The sequence below is a fragment of the Hippocampus bargibanti genome, linkage group LG05 (assembly GCF_051943395.1).
Source record: "Hippocampus bargibanti isolate YZ-2025 linkage group LG05, ASM5194339v1, whole genome shotgun sequence".
NCBI classification, from domain to species: domain Eukaryota; kingdom Metazoa; phylum Chordata; class Actinopteri; order Syngnathiformes; family Syngnathidae; genus Hippocampus; species Hippocampus bargibanti.
In genome coordinates, this window is record NC_142738.1 from 7,443,121 (window position 1) to 7,461,717 (window position 18,597).

At 38.1% G+C, this 18,597-nt stretch overlaps 1 protein-coding gene across 2 annotated transcripts in view; it reads left to right on the forward strand.

Moving 5' to 3' along the window:
• The window catches only part of rfx4 (regulatory factor X, 4), a 43,023-nt gene that overhangs the window by 7,307 nt on the left and 17,119 nt on the right, over window positions 1-18,597 (forward strand). For both annotated transcript variants that reach the window (XM_088996052.1, XM_088996053.1), the window contains exons 2-8: window positions 7,513-7,599; window positions 7,697-7,757; window positions 8,525-8,648; window positions 11,106-11,167; window positions 12,800-13,013; window positions 15,781-15,858; window positions 16,914-17,077. In XM_088996052.1, the coding sequence (XP_088852178.1) occupies window positions 7,513-7,599; window positions 7,697-7,757; window positions 8,525-8,648; window positions 11,106-11,167; window positions 12,800-13,013; window positions 15,781-15,858; window positions 16,914-17,077 (790 nt within the window). The remainder of the gene's footprint in view (window positions 1-7,512; window positions 7,600-7,696; window positions 7,758-8,524; window positions 8,649-11,105; window positions 11,168-12,799; window positions 13,014-15,780; window positions 15,859-16,913; window positions 17,078-18,597) is intronic.

An 18,597-nucleotide genomic window follows, 5' to 3' on the forward strand; every position in this document is an offset into this window, starting at 1 on the left:
ATTGACGCCTGTTTGACAGCTTTTTATTTATTCTTGTTTTTGGGTGGCTAAGAGCTTTTTTTCTGCTCATTTATTGTTGTCAAAATGAGACTGGTGTGATTGTGAAATAACCATCCATTATGCTGATACATTCAATGTTGTGTTCGATGAAAATTTGTAACATATAGAGACTCCATATATGTTTTTTATGAATAATAATAAGCCTTTAAAGACAAAATCATGAAAAAGACATTCCACAGATGACTTTTTTTACTTTATGTCACTTCCGGGCTGAATGAACGCTGGCGCGTGTGGCTGCCGCTGCTCACCCGAAGAAAAATATATCCTGTGACTGTAAAGTGTCCTTGAGAGTTTTGAAAGCCGCTTATAAATGAAATGTATTATTATTATTATTATTATTATTATTATTATTATTATTATTATTATTATTTGGCGTACAGTAAACAAATGAATGCAAACAGATGAATACAAAAGATTAGAGATGTAAACACAAAAAAAATGCAGAACCAAACCGTATTTAGTCTGCTAGTCTGCTGCTAATATAGTGCCAAATGGCATAAACAGGCAATGGGTAATTTGCGCAAATGTTACAGTAATTATAAATCCGCCTGCCGCAGCTACTTTAACACATATGCAGCAAAGGGGTAACAGAAACGGAGCATCCAAAAATATAATGACTATGACTGGAGCTTAGGTGAGGCTTCTCCACCTCTTCTCCCATGAAGTTGCACAAATGTAACTTGTCTGGTTACTGTAAATCCATTAAAAAATACAGTAAAATACAGTGATACCTTGGCTTACAAACTTAATTGGTTCCCAGACAGAGTGTGTAAGGCGAAAAGTCTGTATCCCAAAAAATAATTTCCCATAGGAAACCATTAAAATGAGAATAATCTATTCCCAAGTCCCCATAAAACATAATGTTCTACTTTCTAATTTTCTAAGCCTTAAAACTACACAAATTATACCTTCTTTTATGTATTATAAATGTGCTATGTTATTATAATTAAAGAAATGAACTGTACTGTATAATAAAGTGGTTTTATTGACCTTTGTGATGGTCGTTGATGGCTTGATGGAATGGAGTGGCCGGTTTCATCAGCATTAAACACTTGATGAGGAACGTGGCCTTCTTCTTTCACCCTCTTGAGGAATGATCCCTTGTAGGTGCTTTCCCTGTGATAATTTTATCTAGTTCCTCATCAATTGTGTTCTGTTTAGCTGGGTTGATAGCTTTTTGCATTAAGTGTACAGATGGCTTGTGCGGGTTGTTTGTGGAGCCTGATTGATAGCATATTTTAACCTTGCAGTCTACCCTCTGCCTTTGAACTATCAAAGTTGAAACTCTCTCACTGTTGTCTGCCTGTCTCTTTCATGTTTAAACCACCCCCCCCCCCTCACTTCTGCGTTCTTGACCAATCACGTGGCTTTAACCGAAGACTGGGGGCGGGGAATAGAGGACATTTTGTTGTTAGAAGAACGGGCTCGTTCGCGACTGACACATCACTCATTGGGGCAGCTGCGTGTATGAAAAAAGTTCGTCTGCCAAGGTAAAATTTTCCTAAATGTAACGTTCGTAAGCCAAGGGATTCGTAAACCGAGGTATCACTGTATATTCGTTCACATCGGAAAACTTAACACTTCAATTAACCTCATGTTATGTTGAAAAAAAAAAACCACGTGGGTTATGTTATGGGTCGTTTTTATCCATTTGTAAAAAATCAATATAATAAATAGCCAATAAAAAGTCAACTAACAGGTGACATCAGCAACAAAAATTGTTTCTGAGAAGTTGTAAACATACTTGAAAAGAGAGACAACATATTTTCTATCCCATTGGGATTTTTTAGAACTGTTATGAAGAAAGGAAAAGGTTATCCAGTGCTTTAGTCAACACAAAAAATGGAAACTGGTCAAATTGTACCCCTCTTCATAATATGAGGGTTAAAGGGGTGATTTTCGAGCCTTTTTTTTTGGAAGGGGGTCGTGTCATATTTTGTTGTGGCTTACTTACAGTAGATCTAGTTGTTATTATTATTATTATTATTATTATTATTATTATTATTATTATTATTATTCATTTCAATTTTTTATTCTTTTTCTTTACGACTAGCATGTTTTTGCAAAGAGATAAGAAGAAAAATCAGTCATGAACTTTTTCAATCAATTCTAGTTTTTTGGCTGCTATGTAGTTTTTTTTCGTATTTTAAAACTAGGGTGTTTTTATTACAGGGAAAAAAAATCAAAAACATTTTAAACATCAAATTTGGTGGCAATGTTAAAAAAAATCCTTTTGAGTGATTCTTGACATTTTCACAGTTCATGCACAGCATTAAAAATCACGCCCATTCTCACTTTTGTGTTAGATTTTAAATTAATTTTTTAAATCTCATGTTTCAACATGTCAATATAAGAGGATACCACAATTTTAAAATGGTTTCGCTGTCGTATCACATCTATTGGATGATGTATCTAATGGTTTGGCCCTGCATATCGAAATGAAATGCTGTATTATTACTCAAAATATATTGAATATTTAAGACAACAGTTTTTTTTTTGTTTGTTTTTGTGGCGCATGTGCCTCATTGGACATAATAATAATAATAATAATAGCTAATAGATAGATAGATAGATAGATAGATAGATAGATAGCTAATATAAAGCCAACTAGCTCGCTAGTTAATAGAGAGCTAATAGATATCCAGCTCGCTAGCTAGCTAATAGATAGCTAATAGATAGCTAGCTTGCTGGATAGATAGCAAATAAATAGCTAGCAAATAATAATAATAATAATAATAATAATAATAATAATAATAAAAAAATAATAATAATATAATAATAATAATAATGATGATGAAAGATAGCTAGATTGCTAGCTAGCTGGAAAGATAGCTAATATAAAGCCAACTAGCTAGTTAATAGATAGCTAATAAATAGCCAGCTAACTAGCTAGCTAGCTAATAGATAGATAGCTAATAGCTAGCAAATAATAATAATATTAATAACAATGCATTTCATTTATAAGCCTTTCAAAACTCTCTTATAAGCCTTTTAAAATTCTCAAGGTCACTTTACAGTCACAGGATAAGTTTTTCTGTGGGTGGGCAGCGGCAGCCACACGCGCCAGCGCACAACCAACCCGGAAGCAACCAAATAGACACAAAGTGAGCTAGCCAGCCAATAGAGAGTCAATAGATAACGACGTAACGTAAACAACGTCACAAAAATGGTCATTGTGGTGATCTGGCATGACAGTTTTTCTTTTGACTCCAAATTAATTGTACAGTGGTGTACCGAATGGTCTGGCGAAATTCAGAAACCTCAGACTCTTTTCTTTCATCAGAAAAAAACAAATTATTCCTACACAGGGAGGCCGGAACGGAAATCGAACCTACAACCTCTGCACTGTGAGGTCTACTTGCTAACCACTAGCTCACTATCTTTTTTTTAGCTCATTCACTGCCAGACGATGTGCAAAAATGTTTCCACTCCAGTGCCAGGGTTTTTGTCATTGTGACTTGAATTCCAGGACCCACAGAATATTGAGATTTCGGACAACATAAACATTCAATTCAGCATAAGAAACCTTAGACTCTTTTCTTTCACCAGAAAAAAAGTTAATTCCGGAGTTATATGGATCTGGAGTTATATGAGCTTGAAATGAGGGCGGCTGTCCTAAATACAATGCAATACATACATATTGGTTTATATAGCGCTTCAACAACAGCTGAAGCTGGAACAAAGCGCTAACATGGAAAAAAGGGAAAAGCTGCCCCCTGGTAGAAGGGAAAAAACATTGCCGGATGCCATGGCCAGTGCTTTATTGGCAACCAAACAAGAAACAAAACCCGAAAAAATTCGGGAACCGCACTCCACGTCATATTTTCAATTGCCGAATACATTTGTGAATGGCAGTGAATGAGTTAAGGGAGCAATAAAGTGACAGAGAAGGTACCCAACTAAGCTTCAATAATAATTCTCAAGGAACAGATATATATTGAGGACGTCTGTGAGGACTGTTGTAAACTAGTTGGACTGCATGTCTTTCAGTGTAAAAACAACATTGATGCTAATTATCGTTAGCCCTTCTATGGCACATATCTCAAATTGACAGTAAACAGCTGAAAACAAGTACGCTTGATGTTTTATTCGAAGAACATTGCAAGCAAGACTCTTTCCGTGTTTTAGGATTGTTTCCTATTTCTTGACAGCCGCCATATTGTGGATTTTTAACAATCGTTGGTATGTCCGGAACACATCCCCCATGGCTGAACAGGAGGGGGTGTGGTGGTTTGTTGGACAACTACTACCATGGATAATAATAATGACGATGACAATAATGACATTTGTTACGTGTGTCCCCTGCTGGGACGCTCGTGCGTGTTCGCTTCATCATACATTCTCCGTCCCCCATGCACCCGAAACACTATTTAATATCTGTAACCCCCCCGCCCCCCTGCTAATGGTGCGTCCCAACAACTGCTGCTATGGTTGACACATTCTATCAACATTCATGTGGAAGAAAAGGGGAGCAAACTTGTGTCTCATTAAAACGGCCCATGGCCGCAAGCAAAATTGTATTTTTTTGGTTCCTCTTTTTCCCATCGATATGATTGAATATTTTTCTGAAGTGCGATATTTTGGTCTTTTTATTAAAAAAAAAAAAACATTTTAGTAGCGGATTCCTTCCTTGTCCATAGTTCAATAAACAGAGCGTCATGTAAATATAGATTACCGCTTTAAAACATTTGACTTTTATGTTATATATGTTCCTCATTACTAGTCAAAAAATCAAATATCAGAAAAAAAATAATTGACCGTTAATTGCTCTTGGACATTCCCTTGTAGTCACAGGGCACTAAGCATGTGCTTAGTTTGCTTATTATGCCTTGGGCCAGTGCTCATTAAAATGCTAATGTTCTTCTGATGAACACCAAGCACTGGGATGATTAATTAATTTAATACTTCTTGGTTTTGGGGAATTCCAACAAGTGAGCCTCCCAGGAAGCGCGTATACAGTGCACACACACAAACGCATACAACAGTTGAGCTGGCAATGAAAACAAGCACAATGGCCTCCTTACTAAATGTCCGTAGGTTCTTTTAAACCACGGTGCTCCCGCGCCGTCCTCTCTCGGGGTAGGGAGGGAGGGACTAAAGGGGTCCTCGTGGGAGTGGGTTAATGTCGTCTGGATTCCTGCCTTGCGGATGAAAAAGCCCTTCAAATAGAGCCCAGGCTATGGCGAGCCACGTGAGCGTTTACGCCACATCCTTGATAGACATCGTAAGCGCAGTTTAGCACGATGCTAACACATTGCATTCATTGGTACGGTGTTTAAAGTTTGTCCAGTCGCCAATAACCATTTTGAAGAACGCTGCCTTCAATTTACTTCAACTTCAGTACACAACCAACCGGTCCAAGATAGAGAATAGCATCAGTTTACGAATGAGATACATTCATTAGGTGAATTTGTTCGTAAGTTGCTTCAGTGCTATATTTTGTATGGTATGTGTGTATAAGGCTAATATATGTTTAAACGACAACCAACGCCTCCGGACAAGTTGTGTCCATAATTTGTGAAAGCACTTCAAATGACTTCTACAGAGCGTATTTTACAAAGATTCCACGGCATATAGCTATATTTTACGTTTTAAGACATGCTCTAAATATTCAGGAAGTCTTGTTTTTGAGTTGATGACGATGCCTGACGTGACGTCACGTCAGGAACGCTCCTGACCGAGAAAGTGACACACAATGCATTTTGGGTACTTTGTTTGGTCTGAAAACTTTGTGTTGATCCGTGTTGATGGGGAAATTAGAAGGAAAACACATAAATAATGCGATGGTGAATCGTTGTGTGTTGCGCCAAGACTACTATTTGTTACTAGTTGACACAAATTCCCAGCAGACAAATCAGCCAGTTTCCAACGGAGCTTGGGCGCCATCTTGTGCTGGATGAGTAACAAGAAGGCCTCTTCTCCGAATCTGAAGCCATTGTTTTGATTCTCGAGCAAGGCAAGACGTCCTGGTGTGACGTCACCAACAAGGGGGCGGGGTCTCCGAGGTCATTTTGAAGTAGTTTTGGGACACTTTAACTCATTTTTATTTGTGTTTTGCATTTGACTAAAATATCAGGTGTTTTGGGTATTTTAGATGCTATAAAATGTTTTTCTGATATCAGGTAGGAAACAAAAAAATTGTGTCGGTTGTCCTTTAATGTTTATATGAGTATGTTTAAGGCTCGTTCGTATAGGTAACCTGTATTGGTTTGTACTGAAAAACAAATATTTCAGAAAATATATACTGGAGAGAATACTACATATGTTACTACAAACATGTTCGTTTGCACCGTTGTTCGTAACTTGAATGTTTGTAAGTAGGGGAGCATCCGTAGTAACAGACCCGTGCGTGAAAGTAAGACAATGTCCTCAAAATCCCCAGATCCTATCATGTAATGCAAAATTTTAACACTAAATGGAATATTCACAGCCTAAATAGCAAGTCTATTCCCCGCCCCCAGTCTTCGGTTAAAGACGCACGTGATTGGTCCAGATCCGTTGTAGAGGAGGGAAGGGACACACGCAGCAGTGAACGTGGGGATTGGATTTTATTTGCCTTTATTAGTCTCGCAGTGGAGAAATTTACACTTAGTAGTTAGTTATGGTTCAAAGGCAGAGTGTAGACTGCAAGGTTAAAATATCCCATCAATCAGGCTCCACAAATAACCCGCACAAGCCATCTGTACAATTTGAAGAGAACATACAAGCAAGGGAACCAGCTATTAATGAAGTTTCTAGTGTGTCCGCCTGCATCTGTTGCTGTTGCAATATCACAACTTCTAAGATGTACAACCCAGAGCTCCTTGTGACATTTTATGCAAAAAGCATTCCATTGCATCAAGCTACCAACGACCATCACAAAGGTAAATAAAACAACTTTATTATATAATACGGTTTATATCTTTAATTACAATACCATAGCACATTTATTATACATAAAATATTAATATTTTTTTGTAGTTTTAAGGCTTACAAAATTAGCAAGTAGGAAATTATGTTTTATGGGGACATGGGAACGGATTATTGTCATTTTAATGGTTCCTATGGGAAATTAATGTTTGCAATACACACGTCTCGCCTTACACATACATTCTGGGAACCAATTAAGATCGGAAGCCACGGTATCACTGTATATATACCATACTTTTTTTTAAATTATGTTAAAGTTACAAGCTAATTGGTTATTTAGATTGGCAAACATTAAAATGGAAAAAAAATACTGACATTGTTACCACAACTTCATAAATAAAGAAATATGTTACAAGCTAGCATGCTAATACAAATGACATTTTGCTCTGTCACAGCTAAGACAAAGTTTACCTGTAGATTTCCCCCCCCCCCTACCATTTAACTGCTTGGAGTACTTTAAAAATGTACATATCCCCGTTCCAGATATATGAAGCACATAGATTTCTGTCTATATGTCCTATTGAACCAATTTTCTGTCGACAGAGAGCTGGATCGAACGATGCCTCAATGAGAGCGAGAGCAAGCGTTACCACAGCCACATGTCATTGGGCAACATGTCCACCGACGAGCGTGAGTAAGCACAGTAAACAAAGTCACGTCGCAAGCAAGATTTGACGCTTATGACACCGTTTGTGCATGAGTAGCATTATTTTTGCCCGCGTTTCAGATGAAGAAAAAGAAAATAACAGGGCCTCCAAACCGCATTCGACACCTGCCACACTTGAATGGTATGTTGTGATTTTTTTTTTGTCATGTATTGATTACAAATCTGTCCAAATCTGGGATCATGATCACTTTGCCAAAATAAGGCAGTTAATGATCAGACCAAATACTGACTGTCACATTTTTGAGCTGCCTTTTTTGTGGCCAGCCTAAGGCACACCTGTGCAATACTGCAATAAGTGTCCTTGAGAGCCTTTAAAGGCGCTTAAAATGAAATGTATTATTATTATTATTATTATTATTATTATTATTATTATTATTATTATTATTATTATTATTATTACAGTAAAGTCTCGTTATATCGATATCGGATATATCGATAGTCCCGGTTATATCGATATTTTTTCGGACTCCCTTGAATATCGATATAACGAGACTTTACTGTATTATTATTATTATTATTATTATTATTAATAATAATACTCAAGATATCTAATCAGCGTCTTGAAATCCCAAAATCTGGCCGTGTGAAGGATTTAATTGCCAAAGAAGTGTTCAGTAACGCTTTTTGTTTTTTCTTTGCTACTTAAAACATCAGGATAAACAACAGTGTCATTATTTGTGTATTATTATTATTATTATTATTTTTACTATGTGCCTCTACTTAGTCCTTTTTAGTGACTAAATGTTATTTAATGTTTAACTTAATTTCTTCATCTATTCCACGACACAGGGTGTATTTACCAGACTCATAGACCGCAAAAATCGAGGGATTACTGTCATGCGTCTTACTGACTGTACATCTTCCAAATACATTCGTTGTTTGCTCCAGGCTTGAGGAGAACTACGAGATTGCAGAAGGCGTGTGCATCCCGAGAAGCGCCCTCTACATGCACTACCTTGACTTCAGCGAGAAGCACGACACGCAACCAGTTAACGCGGCCAGCTTCGGGAAGGTAAGTTTTCAATTAAGAAATCAAATTGAAATTGAAGTCGTTCACTGTCAGATGTGCAAAAATGTGTCCACTCCAGTGCCAGGGTTTTTGTCATTGTCGGCGTAAGAGCGTAAGAAACCTCAGACTCTCAGAAAGTCTTTTCGAGTTGATGACGATGCCTGACGTGACGTCACGTCAGGAACGCCCCTGACCGAGAAAGCGACACAATGCATTTTGGGTACTTTGTTTAGTCTTAAAAATTCCAGTTGATCCATGTTGATGGCGAAATTAGAAGGAAAACACATAAATAACGCAATGGTGAATTGTTGTGTGTTGCACCAAGACTACTATTTGATACTAGTTGACACAAATTCCCAACAGACAAATCAGCCCATTTCCAATGGAGCTTGGGCGCCATTTTGTGCATTTTCTGGGACGCTACATTGGAGTCCTGACGGCTCGAATTAATATGGGAGGACTTCTTTATTCGATTGCAAACATTTATGCTTTCCTCTTCAGAACTATTTGAATCATATTCATTACTGGATGAGTAACAAGAAAGCATCTTTTCCGAATCTGAAGCCATTGTTTTGATTCTCGAGCAAGGCAAAACGTCCTGGCGTGACATCACGAACTGGGGACAGGACTTTATGAAAATGCCCAATTTGCAGCTCATTTTGTTGCAGTTTTAGCACACTTTAAGTCGTTTTTATTGGTGTTTTGCATTTGACTAAAAATATCAGCCTGTGTGTTTTGGGTATTTTAGATGCTATAAAACGTTTTTCTGATGTCAGTTGGGAAACAAAAAAATGGTGTCGGTTGTCCTTTAAAATGTTGGTCTGTTGTATGTATTCTGACTATCAATCCATAATACTTTGCAACAATAGGTTTCTTTTTGCGATTAGTCATCTTATTGTGTTTCAAGTGGGGTGAAAAATGGAGCCGGTAACTTTATGACTGGGCAGACAACTTTTCAGAGTTGTCTGCCCTGGTGCCCGCTAACTTTTTGTCATGAGTTTCAGACACTGATATAAATAGGCAGACAACTCTGAAAAGTTGCCTACTCCTCCATAAAGTTGGCTGCCCCATTTTTCACAACTTGAAACAAAATTAGACGACTAATCGCAAAAAAAACATTGTTGCGAAGTATAAAGGATTTTTTTAGTACTTACCACAAATGCTCCTTTGCTTAATTTATGGTAAATATCCCTTGCTGAAGATTTTGCTCCAGTTGTCGTCATGGTGCACAATGCAATGTTTGCATTACGTTGTCTGCTAAAAGCCACGTGGACTCCGCTTTCAAAACCCTCAAGTACACTTTTCAGTCACGATATAGTCCGAACCACGAAACAGGCTTCTGATTGGCTGCCGGTGCCGAGTATGCAAATTGCCAAACGAACCAATCAGCCAATCAGAAGCCTGTTTCGTGCTTCGGACTATACCGTGACTGAAAAGTGCACTTGAGAGTTTTGAAAGCCTTTTAGAGAGAGAAGTCCATGTGGCTTGTATGTGTGGTTTGCTTGTAGTGTTTGCTTTATTGAATAAAACAAACGTTTGATTTGAAAAAAAAAAACTTTTTTTAACATTTTTTTTCTTGAAGAAGTTGTCGGCCACCTGGGCCGCGATGTTTTGAAAGTTGTATGCCCGACGTAAAAGTTGCACGCCCCGGGCCTCCGGACAGATGTTATTTCAAACACTGTTTATATACTGACGCTCTCCGAAAGGTAGCTCGCGTCTTGCCCTCCAAAGAGTTTGGCTCTTTATGAGTTTTTTTGCACTAAATGAGGCGCGCGAAGCTTCCCCACCCGGCCTCAGTGTGAAGCCTCCAGCGGCAGAATCCAATCCCGCCGACAAGATGACTATGCGCCGTTCTCACAAGCCTGACAAAGCCACCCGGCCCTCGTGCGCTGGACCCCCTAAAAAAAATATTTAAAAAAAACCCTAACCCTCCCCTCCCCGCTTTTCCCCCTCGGCGGCTTCTGTCGGAAGATATTGAAAAAGAGAAGGGGCCAGGATTAATGTGTAATTAAAGGAAATTTGGAAGGGTGAGATGTTTCGGAATGTTAGATCAGTGGCTGAAGCGGTGTGGGGTGTCCTTTAGGAAGGCTTCATTGATTCAGGACAAAAAAAAGGAGGGAGAGAAGAGGAGTAGAAAGAAGCGGGTGCTGCACCGCCTCCTCTGTCTGCTCATTTATCAAGCGGGGGGAGGAAGGGGCTGACAGAAAGTTCACAGCTTGGCCTCTGTTTTCATGGCTCACAATGGAGAGCGACACTGTTTGCTAAAGTTCCTCCACCCGCGGATCGACACTTGGAGACGACCACCAAAAACACGGGGGGGGGGGGGGGGGGGGGGTAGTGGGAAACTTATCATTTATGGCCGTTCAATAAGAAGTGAAGACAATGTTTCTGTCACTGACTAATCTGCTAATGTCTCCGCTACGAAAAGTGCACCCTAAGCATGGTTTTGTTTTGAAATAGATTATCAGACAACAATTTCCAGCACTCACTACCAGACGACTTGGCACGAGAGGGCAGTCAAAGTAAGTTGCGTCTCATCTTTAGTCAAATTTTGTTCTAATTATTAAAATTTTATTTTTGTTGTTGTTTTTTTCCCCGCGGACAGATTTATTTGTTTGTTTGGGGTTCTTTTTTTCCACTTTATTTTCATTAATTGGAAAGTAATGTATTTTACATTTCTTTTTTTAATTTTAATTTTTTTACCTTTTTATTTTTTTGGTCACCAATCTTTTTTCACATAATTTTTTTTCCATTGTTTTAACGTACCCATTTTTCCTGTTATTTAGCGTATTTTACTGTAGGTTTTTTTTACTTTTGATTTTTTTGGTCACCAATATTTTTTCATGTATTTTTTTTTCATTTTTTTATGTACTCATATATCCTGTTATTTAGGGTATTTTCATATTCTTTTTTTTTTTACTTTTTATTTTTTGGTCACCAATATTTTTTCATGTATTTTTTTCATTTTTTTATGTACTCATATATCCTGTTATTTAGGGTATTTTCCTATTCTTTTTTTTTACTTTTTATTTTTTAGTCACCAATATTTTTTCATTTGATTTTTTCAGTTTTTTTAATATACTCATATTACCTGTTATTTAGGGTATTTTCCTATTGTTTTTTTACTTTTAATTTTTTGGTCACCAATATTTTTCTTTTTTCCCCAGTTTTTTCATAGTACTGTACTCATATTTCCTGTTATTTAGGGTATGTTCCTATTTATTTTTACTTTTTATTTTTTGGTCACCAATATGTTTTCATTGTTTTTTAATATATTCATATTTCTTGTTATTAGGATATTTTCCTATTGTGCGTGGTTTATTTTTTACTTTTTATTTTTTGGTAAATCTGTTTTGTTTCATTGTTTTCATTTTTTAATGTACCATCTACTAATTTCTTGCTATTTAGGGTATGTTACTATTGTGTTTTTGTTTTTTTGTTTTTTTACTTTTTATTTTTTGGTAACCAATATTTATTTTATTTCATTTTTTTTATGTACAGGTACCTGTACTCATTTTTTGCTATTTAGGCTATTTTCCTTTTGCATTTTTGTTTTTTTGTTTTTTACTTTTTGTATTTTGGTCACCAGTATTTTTTCACTTATTTTTTTTTCTATTTTTTAATGTACCCTGTGTGTGTGTGTGTGTGTGTATATATATATATATATATATATATATATATATATATATATAAAGTCTCGTTATATCGATATCGGATATATCGATAGTCCCGGTTATATATATATTTATATGCACGCACGGAGAAAATTACATGCAAACAGTGTTATATCGTATTTTTTCGGACTCCCTGAATATCGTATAACGAGACTTTACTGTATGTGGATGTGTGTAATATATATATATATATATATATATATATATATATATATATATATATATATATATATCATACACATATATATAGATAGATAGATAGATAGATAGATAGATAGATAGATAGATAGATAGATAGATAGATAGATAGATAGATAGATAGATAGATAATATACACATCAGAAAAATCTGAAGCATTCTATCGTTCGGTTAAGTGTGCCCATTTAAAATTTTATACAAGCCCGCCAACTCCATGGACGTAACTCATATGTTCAGGTATGTCGATAACTAGGTATGTAAGTGTGATGTAATTGGGTGTAGGTACCACTACTACGGCATCGCGGTGAAGGAGACGTCGCAGTACTACGACGTGATGTACTCCAAGAAGGGTGCGGCTTGGGTGAATGAGGCGGGCAAGAAGGAGGTGACCAAGCAGACAGTGGCGTATTCACCGCGCTCCAAGCTGGGGACGCTGCTGCCAGAGTTCCCAAATGTCAAAGACCTCCATTTGCCTTCCAGCTTGCCAGAGGAGCGGGTAAACACACATTTGGTCTTTATTTTTTAATATGATTCAAATAGTTCTGAAGAGGAAAGCATAAATGTTTGCAATCGATTAAAAAAGTCCTTCCATGTCATTTTGAGGCATCTGCACTCCAGAAAAATGCACAAGATGCCGCCGAAGCTCTGTTTGAAATGGGCTGATTTGTCTGCTGGGAATTTGCGTCAACTAGTATCAAATAATAGTCTTGATGCAACACACAACCATTCACCATCGCGTTATTTGTTTTTTCCTCCTAATTTCGCCATCAACACAGTACCCAAAATGCATTGTGTGTCGCTTTCTCGGTCAGTGACGATACCTACCGTGACGTCACGTACGGACTCGTCACCAACTCAAAAACAAGACTTCTTGAATATTCACGTATTAATATTAACGTAAAATGTAGCTATATGCCGTAGAATCTTTGTAAAATACACTCAGTAGAAGTCATTTGAAGTGATTTTACAAATTGTGGACACAACTTGTCCGGAGGCGTCGATTGTACTTTAAGAAAGGTTATTAGGGATCTGTTCTTAATATTTAAAATGGCATATCGATAGGATTTATTTTTCTGACTTTATACATTGACTTCCTCCATTTTAACTCATGCGCTGCCAGTTGATGTGCAAAAATGTGTCCTCTCCAGTGCCAGGTTTTTTTGTCATTGTCACTCAAATACCAGGACCCAGCGAATTTTAGGACTACATAAACATTCAATACAGCGTTAGAAACCTTAGACTCTCTTCATTCAACAGGAAAAAAAGGTAAATCCTAAATTATATGGGTCGAGAGTTATATGAGCTTGAAATGAGGGCAGCTGTCCAAAATACAATGCAATACATACATTGGTTTATATCACACTTTAACAACAGCTGAAGCTGGAACAAAGCGCTAACATGGAAAAAAGGGGAAATGCTGCACCCTTGTGAAAAAGAAAAAAAAAACATTTCCAGAGGCCAAGATATTTGAGACTGATATTTTGAGGATTTGCACGACGGAATGGACCTCAGCACATTTATTCCAGGGTATATATTTCGGACTTATTTTATTTTATTTGAAGTGTACAGACATTAATTCAAACAATCATTTCTCTTCTTTTTTTTACCATAGACTAAAATAATCAATCAAATAATAAATACATACATACATTGATAAATAAATAAATACATTAATATAAAAATACATTTCATTTACAAGCGCCTTTTACAACTTTCAAGATATTCAAACAACAAAATAAATAAATGCAGTGATACCTTGGCTTACAAACTTAATTGGTTCCCAGACAGAGTGTGTCAGGCGAAGAGTGTGTATCCCCAAAATTAATTTCCCATAGGAAACCATTAAAATGAGAATAATCCGTTCCCAGGTCCCATAAAAGATAATTTTTTACTTTCTAATTTTCTAAGCCTTAAAACTACACAAAATATACCTTATTTTATGTATAATAAATGTGCCCCGGTATTATAATTAAAGAAATAAACTGTACTGTATAATAAAGTTATTTTATTTACCTTTGTGATGGTCGTTGATGGCTTGATGGAATGGAGTGGCCGGTTTCATCAGCATTAAACACTTGATGAGGAACGTAACCGTCTTCTTTCGCCATCTTGAAGAATGATCCCTTGTAGGTGCTTTCGCTGCGATAATTTTATCTAGTTCCTCATCAATTGTGTTCTGTTTAGCTGGGTTGATAGCTTTTTGCATCAAGTGTACAGATGGCTTGTGCGGGTTATTTGTGGAGCCTGATTGATGGGATATTTTAACCTTGCGGTCTACACACTTTGAACTATCAAAGTTGAAACTCTCTCACTGCCGTCTGTCTTTCTCTTTCATGTTTAAACCACCTCCCCCACCTCCTCACTGCTGCGTTCTTGACTAATCACGTGGTTTTAACCAAAGACTGTGGCCCGGGAATAGAGGACAAAAACAGTCGGCTGCCATTTTGTTGTTAGAAGAACAGGCTCGTTCGCGAACGACACATCACTTATTGAGGCATATCCGTGTACGAAAAAAGTTCATATGCCAAGGTAAAATTTTCATAAATTTAACGTTCGTAAACCGAAAAGTTCGTAAGCCAAGGGGTTCGTAAACCGAGGTATCACGGTACATAAATAAATGAATGAATGAATAAATAGAGAAATAAAAATTGTTGAAAAAATAATTAAAATACAGTAAAGTCTCGTTATATCGATATTCAAGGGAGTCCGAAAAAATATCCATATATCCATATCCATATATCCATCCACTATCCATATATCCGACCCTGTTTGCATGTAATTTTCTCAGTGCGTGCATAGAAATAGTATCGATATAACCGGGACTATCGATATATCCGATATCGATATAACGAGACTTTACTGTACCATAAAAACTTATGAAAACATGTGCTGTGTATAACTGACCCCAAAACGAAAGAGACCCCCGCCAGCCCCGCCGCCACTGTGTTGGGCCCTGGAGAAAGACCCGGAGGATTTATACGCTGGCTCCTTGCGAACTCTTAATCTTTCGTAGGAGATAATAAGATCTCGGCATGGACAAAGGCCTGGCACTAGCTGTCCGCCTTTTTACACACATGGGCGAGAAAAGGGGGGGGGGGGGGGTTGATTTGAACTGTTTTGCTGATCTCTAAAGCCTGCTTTATAGCTCCTGTGCTGTAACGCCAAATCCACTGTTCCCATGCTTTGCGCAAGATTTATCTCCTTGTTTTGCTCGCGCATTTCATTGCGCCTCGGTCGATCAATACTCCGCTTGTCGCCCATAGGTGTCAACCTTTATCATGATGTACCGAACCCACTGCCAGAGAATACTGGACACAGTCATCCGGGCCAACTTTGACGAGGTGAGGCTTTGCTTTGACGTTTTACTGGATTGGATTTACCTTTATTCGTCTCACAGTGGAGACATTTACATTTCACATCAGCAAAGTTATGAAAGGAAGAGGAAAGGAAAGAAAGAAGGAGAAAAACAAAATGCAGGAAAGTGCTCCACTTGCAAAAACATTTGGACTGGATTAGCCTTTATTATTCTCACAGTGGAGAAATTTACATTTCACAGCAGCAAAGTTATGAAAGGAAGAGGAACGGAAAGAAACAAGTAGAAAAACAAAATACAGCAGCTGCTGGAAAGGCAGCCATTCTCGTGGCGCCATCTTGAAATCAAAAGAACAAAAAAAACCTCAATAATATGACAATACAAAGACACACAGTCATTCAATCTTAAGCACTTTCTGCACCCTCTTTGTTATATGAAGCAGTTCTAGCTGAAAGAGGAGAGGTTCAAAGCGTCCTTTTCACCAATGGATCCGGAACGTCATGGTGAAATGTGAACGTCTGCTTCAAGCTAAATGTTGAAAGCAAACAGGAAGCTATAGCATCCATTGATGAAAAGAGATTGTCTCACATCTCCTGTAACACGTAAATCTGCTTCAATTCCAAGCCGCGACAGTTCCACACACGCATCGGCGCTCTGCACTGACACTCCTTCTCCTCGCGGGCTCCTCATCTAGCCGCAGACCGTCCAACAGCACCGACCTTTCCGCTGAACAAAGCAGGGCTGTGAAGATGCTGCCCATTACAGGCGCCAGAACTGTCCAATGATGAGAGTCAAATGGCACCAACATTCCTCCCAATCAAAAACAGTGCTGGCATATTCATGCTGCTTAAAAGGCGCAACCGCTCAGCAGTCTCCTCCTTGATGAATGTCGTGGCCAAAAATGCTAAAAAAGAATCCGTATCCGTTCCACACGACGCACAACAACTCAAAGAGACGAAAGAAAAGACAAAAAAAACAAGGCTCGTGAGAGCACTTACTGAAGGTTGCCTACTCGGGCGCCATCTTGGACTTCTTTATGTTCTTTTTGAAGATGACCGCGCGTGCGTGTGCATGTGTGTATAGGTCCAAAGCTTCCTGCTGCACTTTTGGCAAGGCATGCCTCCTCACATGCTCCCCGTGCTCAGCTCACCAACCGTAGTGAACATCGTCGGTGTGTGCGACTCCATCCTCTACAAGGCCATTTCCGGGGTACTCATGCCCACCGTCCTCCAAGCGTTACCTGACAGGTGAGCGGGAGACTGATGCTGTATACGCCCACCGGACATAACATTAGGTACACTTGCTCAAATGTATCCGAAAGCATGATTTTTTTTTTTTTTTTTTTTTTAATGACGCTTGACGTCGCGGGGAAACTTACCATGACATTCGAGGGCCTGACCAATATGCATTTTTTGAGGCTTTGCCAATTGCGAAATACAGTGATACCTCGGTTTACCCCGCCCCCAGTCGTCAGTTAAAGCCACATGATTGGACGCAGCAGTGAGGGGGTGGGGGGTTACAGATAGAGAGAGAGTGAAGCCGTTCTCCAAAAAGAAAATGGCTGGCGACTTTTTTTTGTCCTCTATTCCCCGCCCCCAGTCTTCGGTTGAAGCCACGTGATTGGTCAAGAACGCAGCAGTGAGGGGAGGTGGTTTAAACATTAAAGAGACAGGCAGAGGACAGTGAGAGAGTTTCAACTTTGATAGTTCAAAGGCAGACTGTAGACTGCAAGGTTAAAATATCCCATCAATCAGGCTCCACAAACAACTTACACAGCCCATCTGTACACCTGATACAAAAAGCTATCAACCCAGCTAAACAGGGTTGGGAATTAGATACAATTATTGCAGAGAAAGCACCTACAAGGGATCATTTCTCAAGATGGTGTAAGAAGGTTACGTTCCTCATCAAGTGTTTAATGCTGATGAAAGTGGCCACTCCATTCCATCAAGCCATCAACAACCATCACAAAGGTAACTAAAACAACTTCATTATACAGTACGGTTTATTTCTTTAACTATAATACCATAGCACATTTATTATACATAAAATAAGGTATATTTTCTGTAGTTTTAAGGCTTAGAAAATTAGAAAGTAGAAAATTATCTTTTATGGGGACCTTGGAATGGATTATTCTCATTTTAATGGTTTCCTATGGAAAATTAATTTTTGGCATACACACTTTTCACCTTACACACTGTTTTGGAACCAATTAAGTTCGTAAGCCAAGGTATCACTGTAAACCATTAAAATGGCGGATTAATTCTATAAACAAATAGAATATTTTTTTGGCTCATTACACATAAACAATAAATACAGCGATTCCCCGTGGTTAATGGGGACCAGAACCCCCTACGATATGTGAAAATCCGCAAAGTGGGGACACCCCCACACCTCACCTCTGATCCCCCCCTCCCACCCCCTTCCCCGGGGAATTTGTGAGCAATCGTTTGTGATTAAAATATGTAAACAGTATTTATACTTAATATATTTCAGACAAAGACTATAGAAGTACACAAAACTACTTTAATGTTTAATTAAAAAACGTTATACAGTCATTAAGATTCTTTAGCATTGTCTTTATGCAGCTGTGACAGTGTAGCCTGCATTAGCCTCCAGCTGCTTTGCCTTTCTCACAGCTAATGTGTTTGTTTAGAAATTAAGGATGTGCCAAGACAAGTGCTGCTTTGATCCTTTTCTTCCCGAGACATGCTGCTTTTTTCATTCAAACCCAATATATATATATATATATATATATATATATATA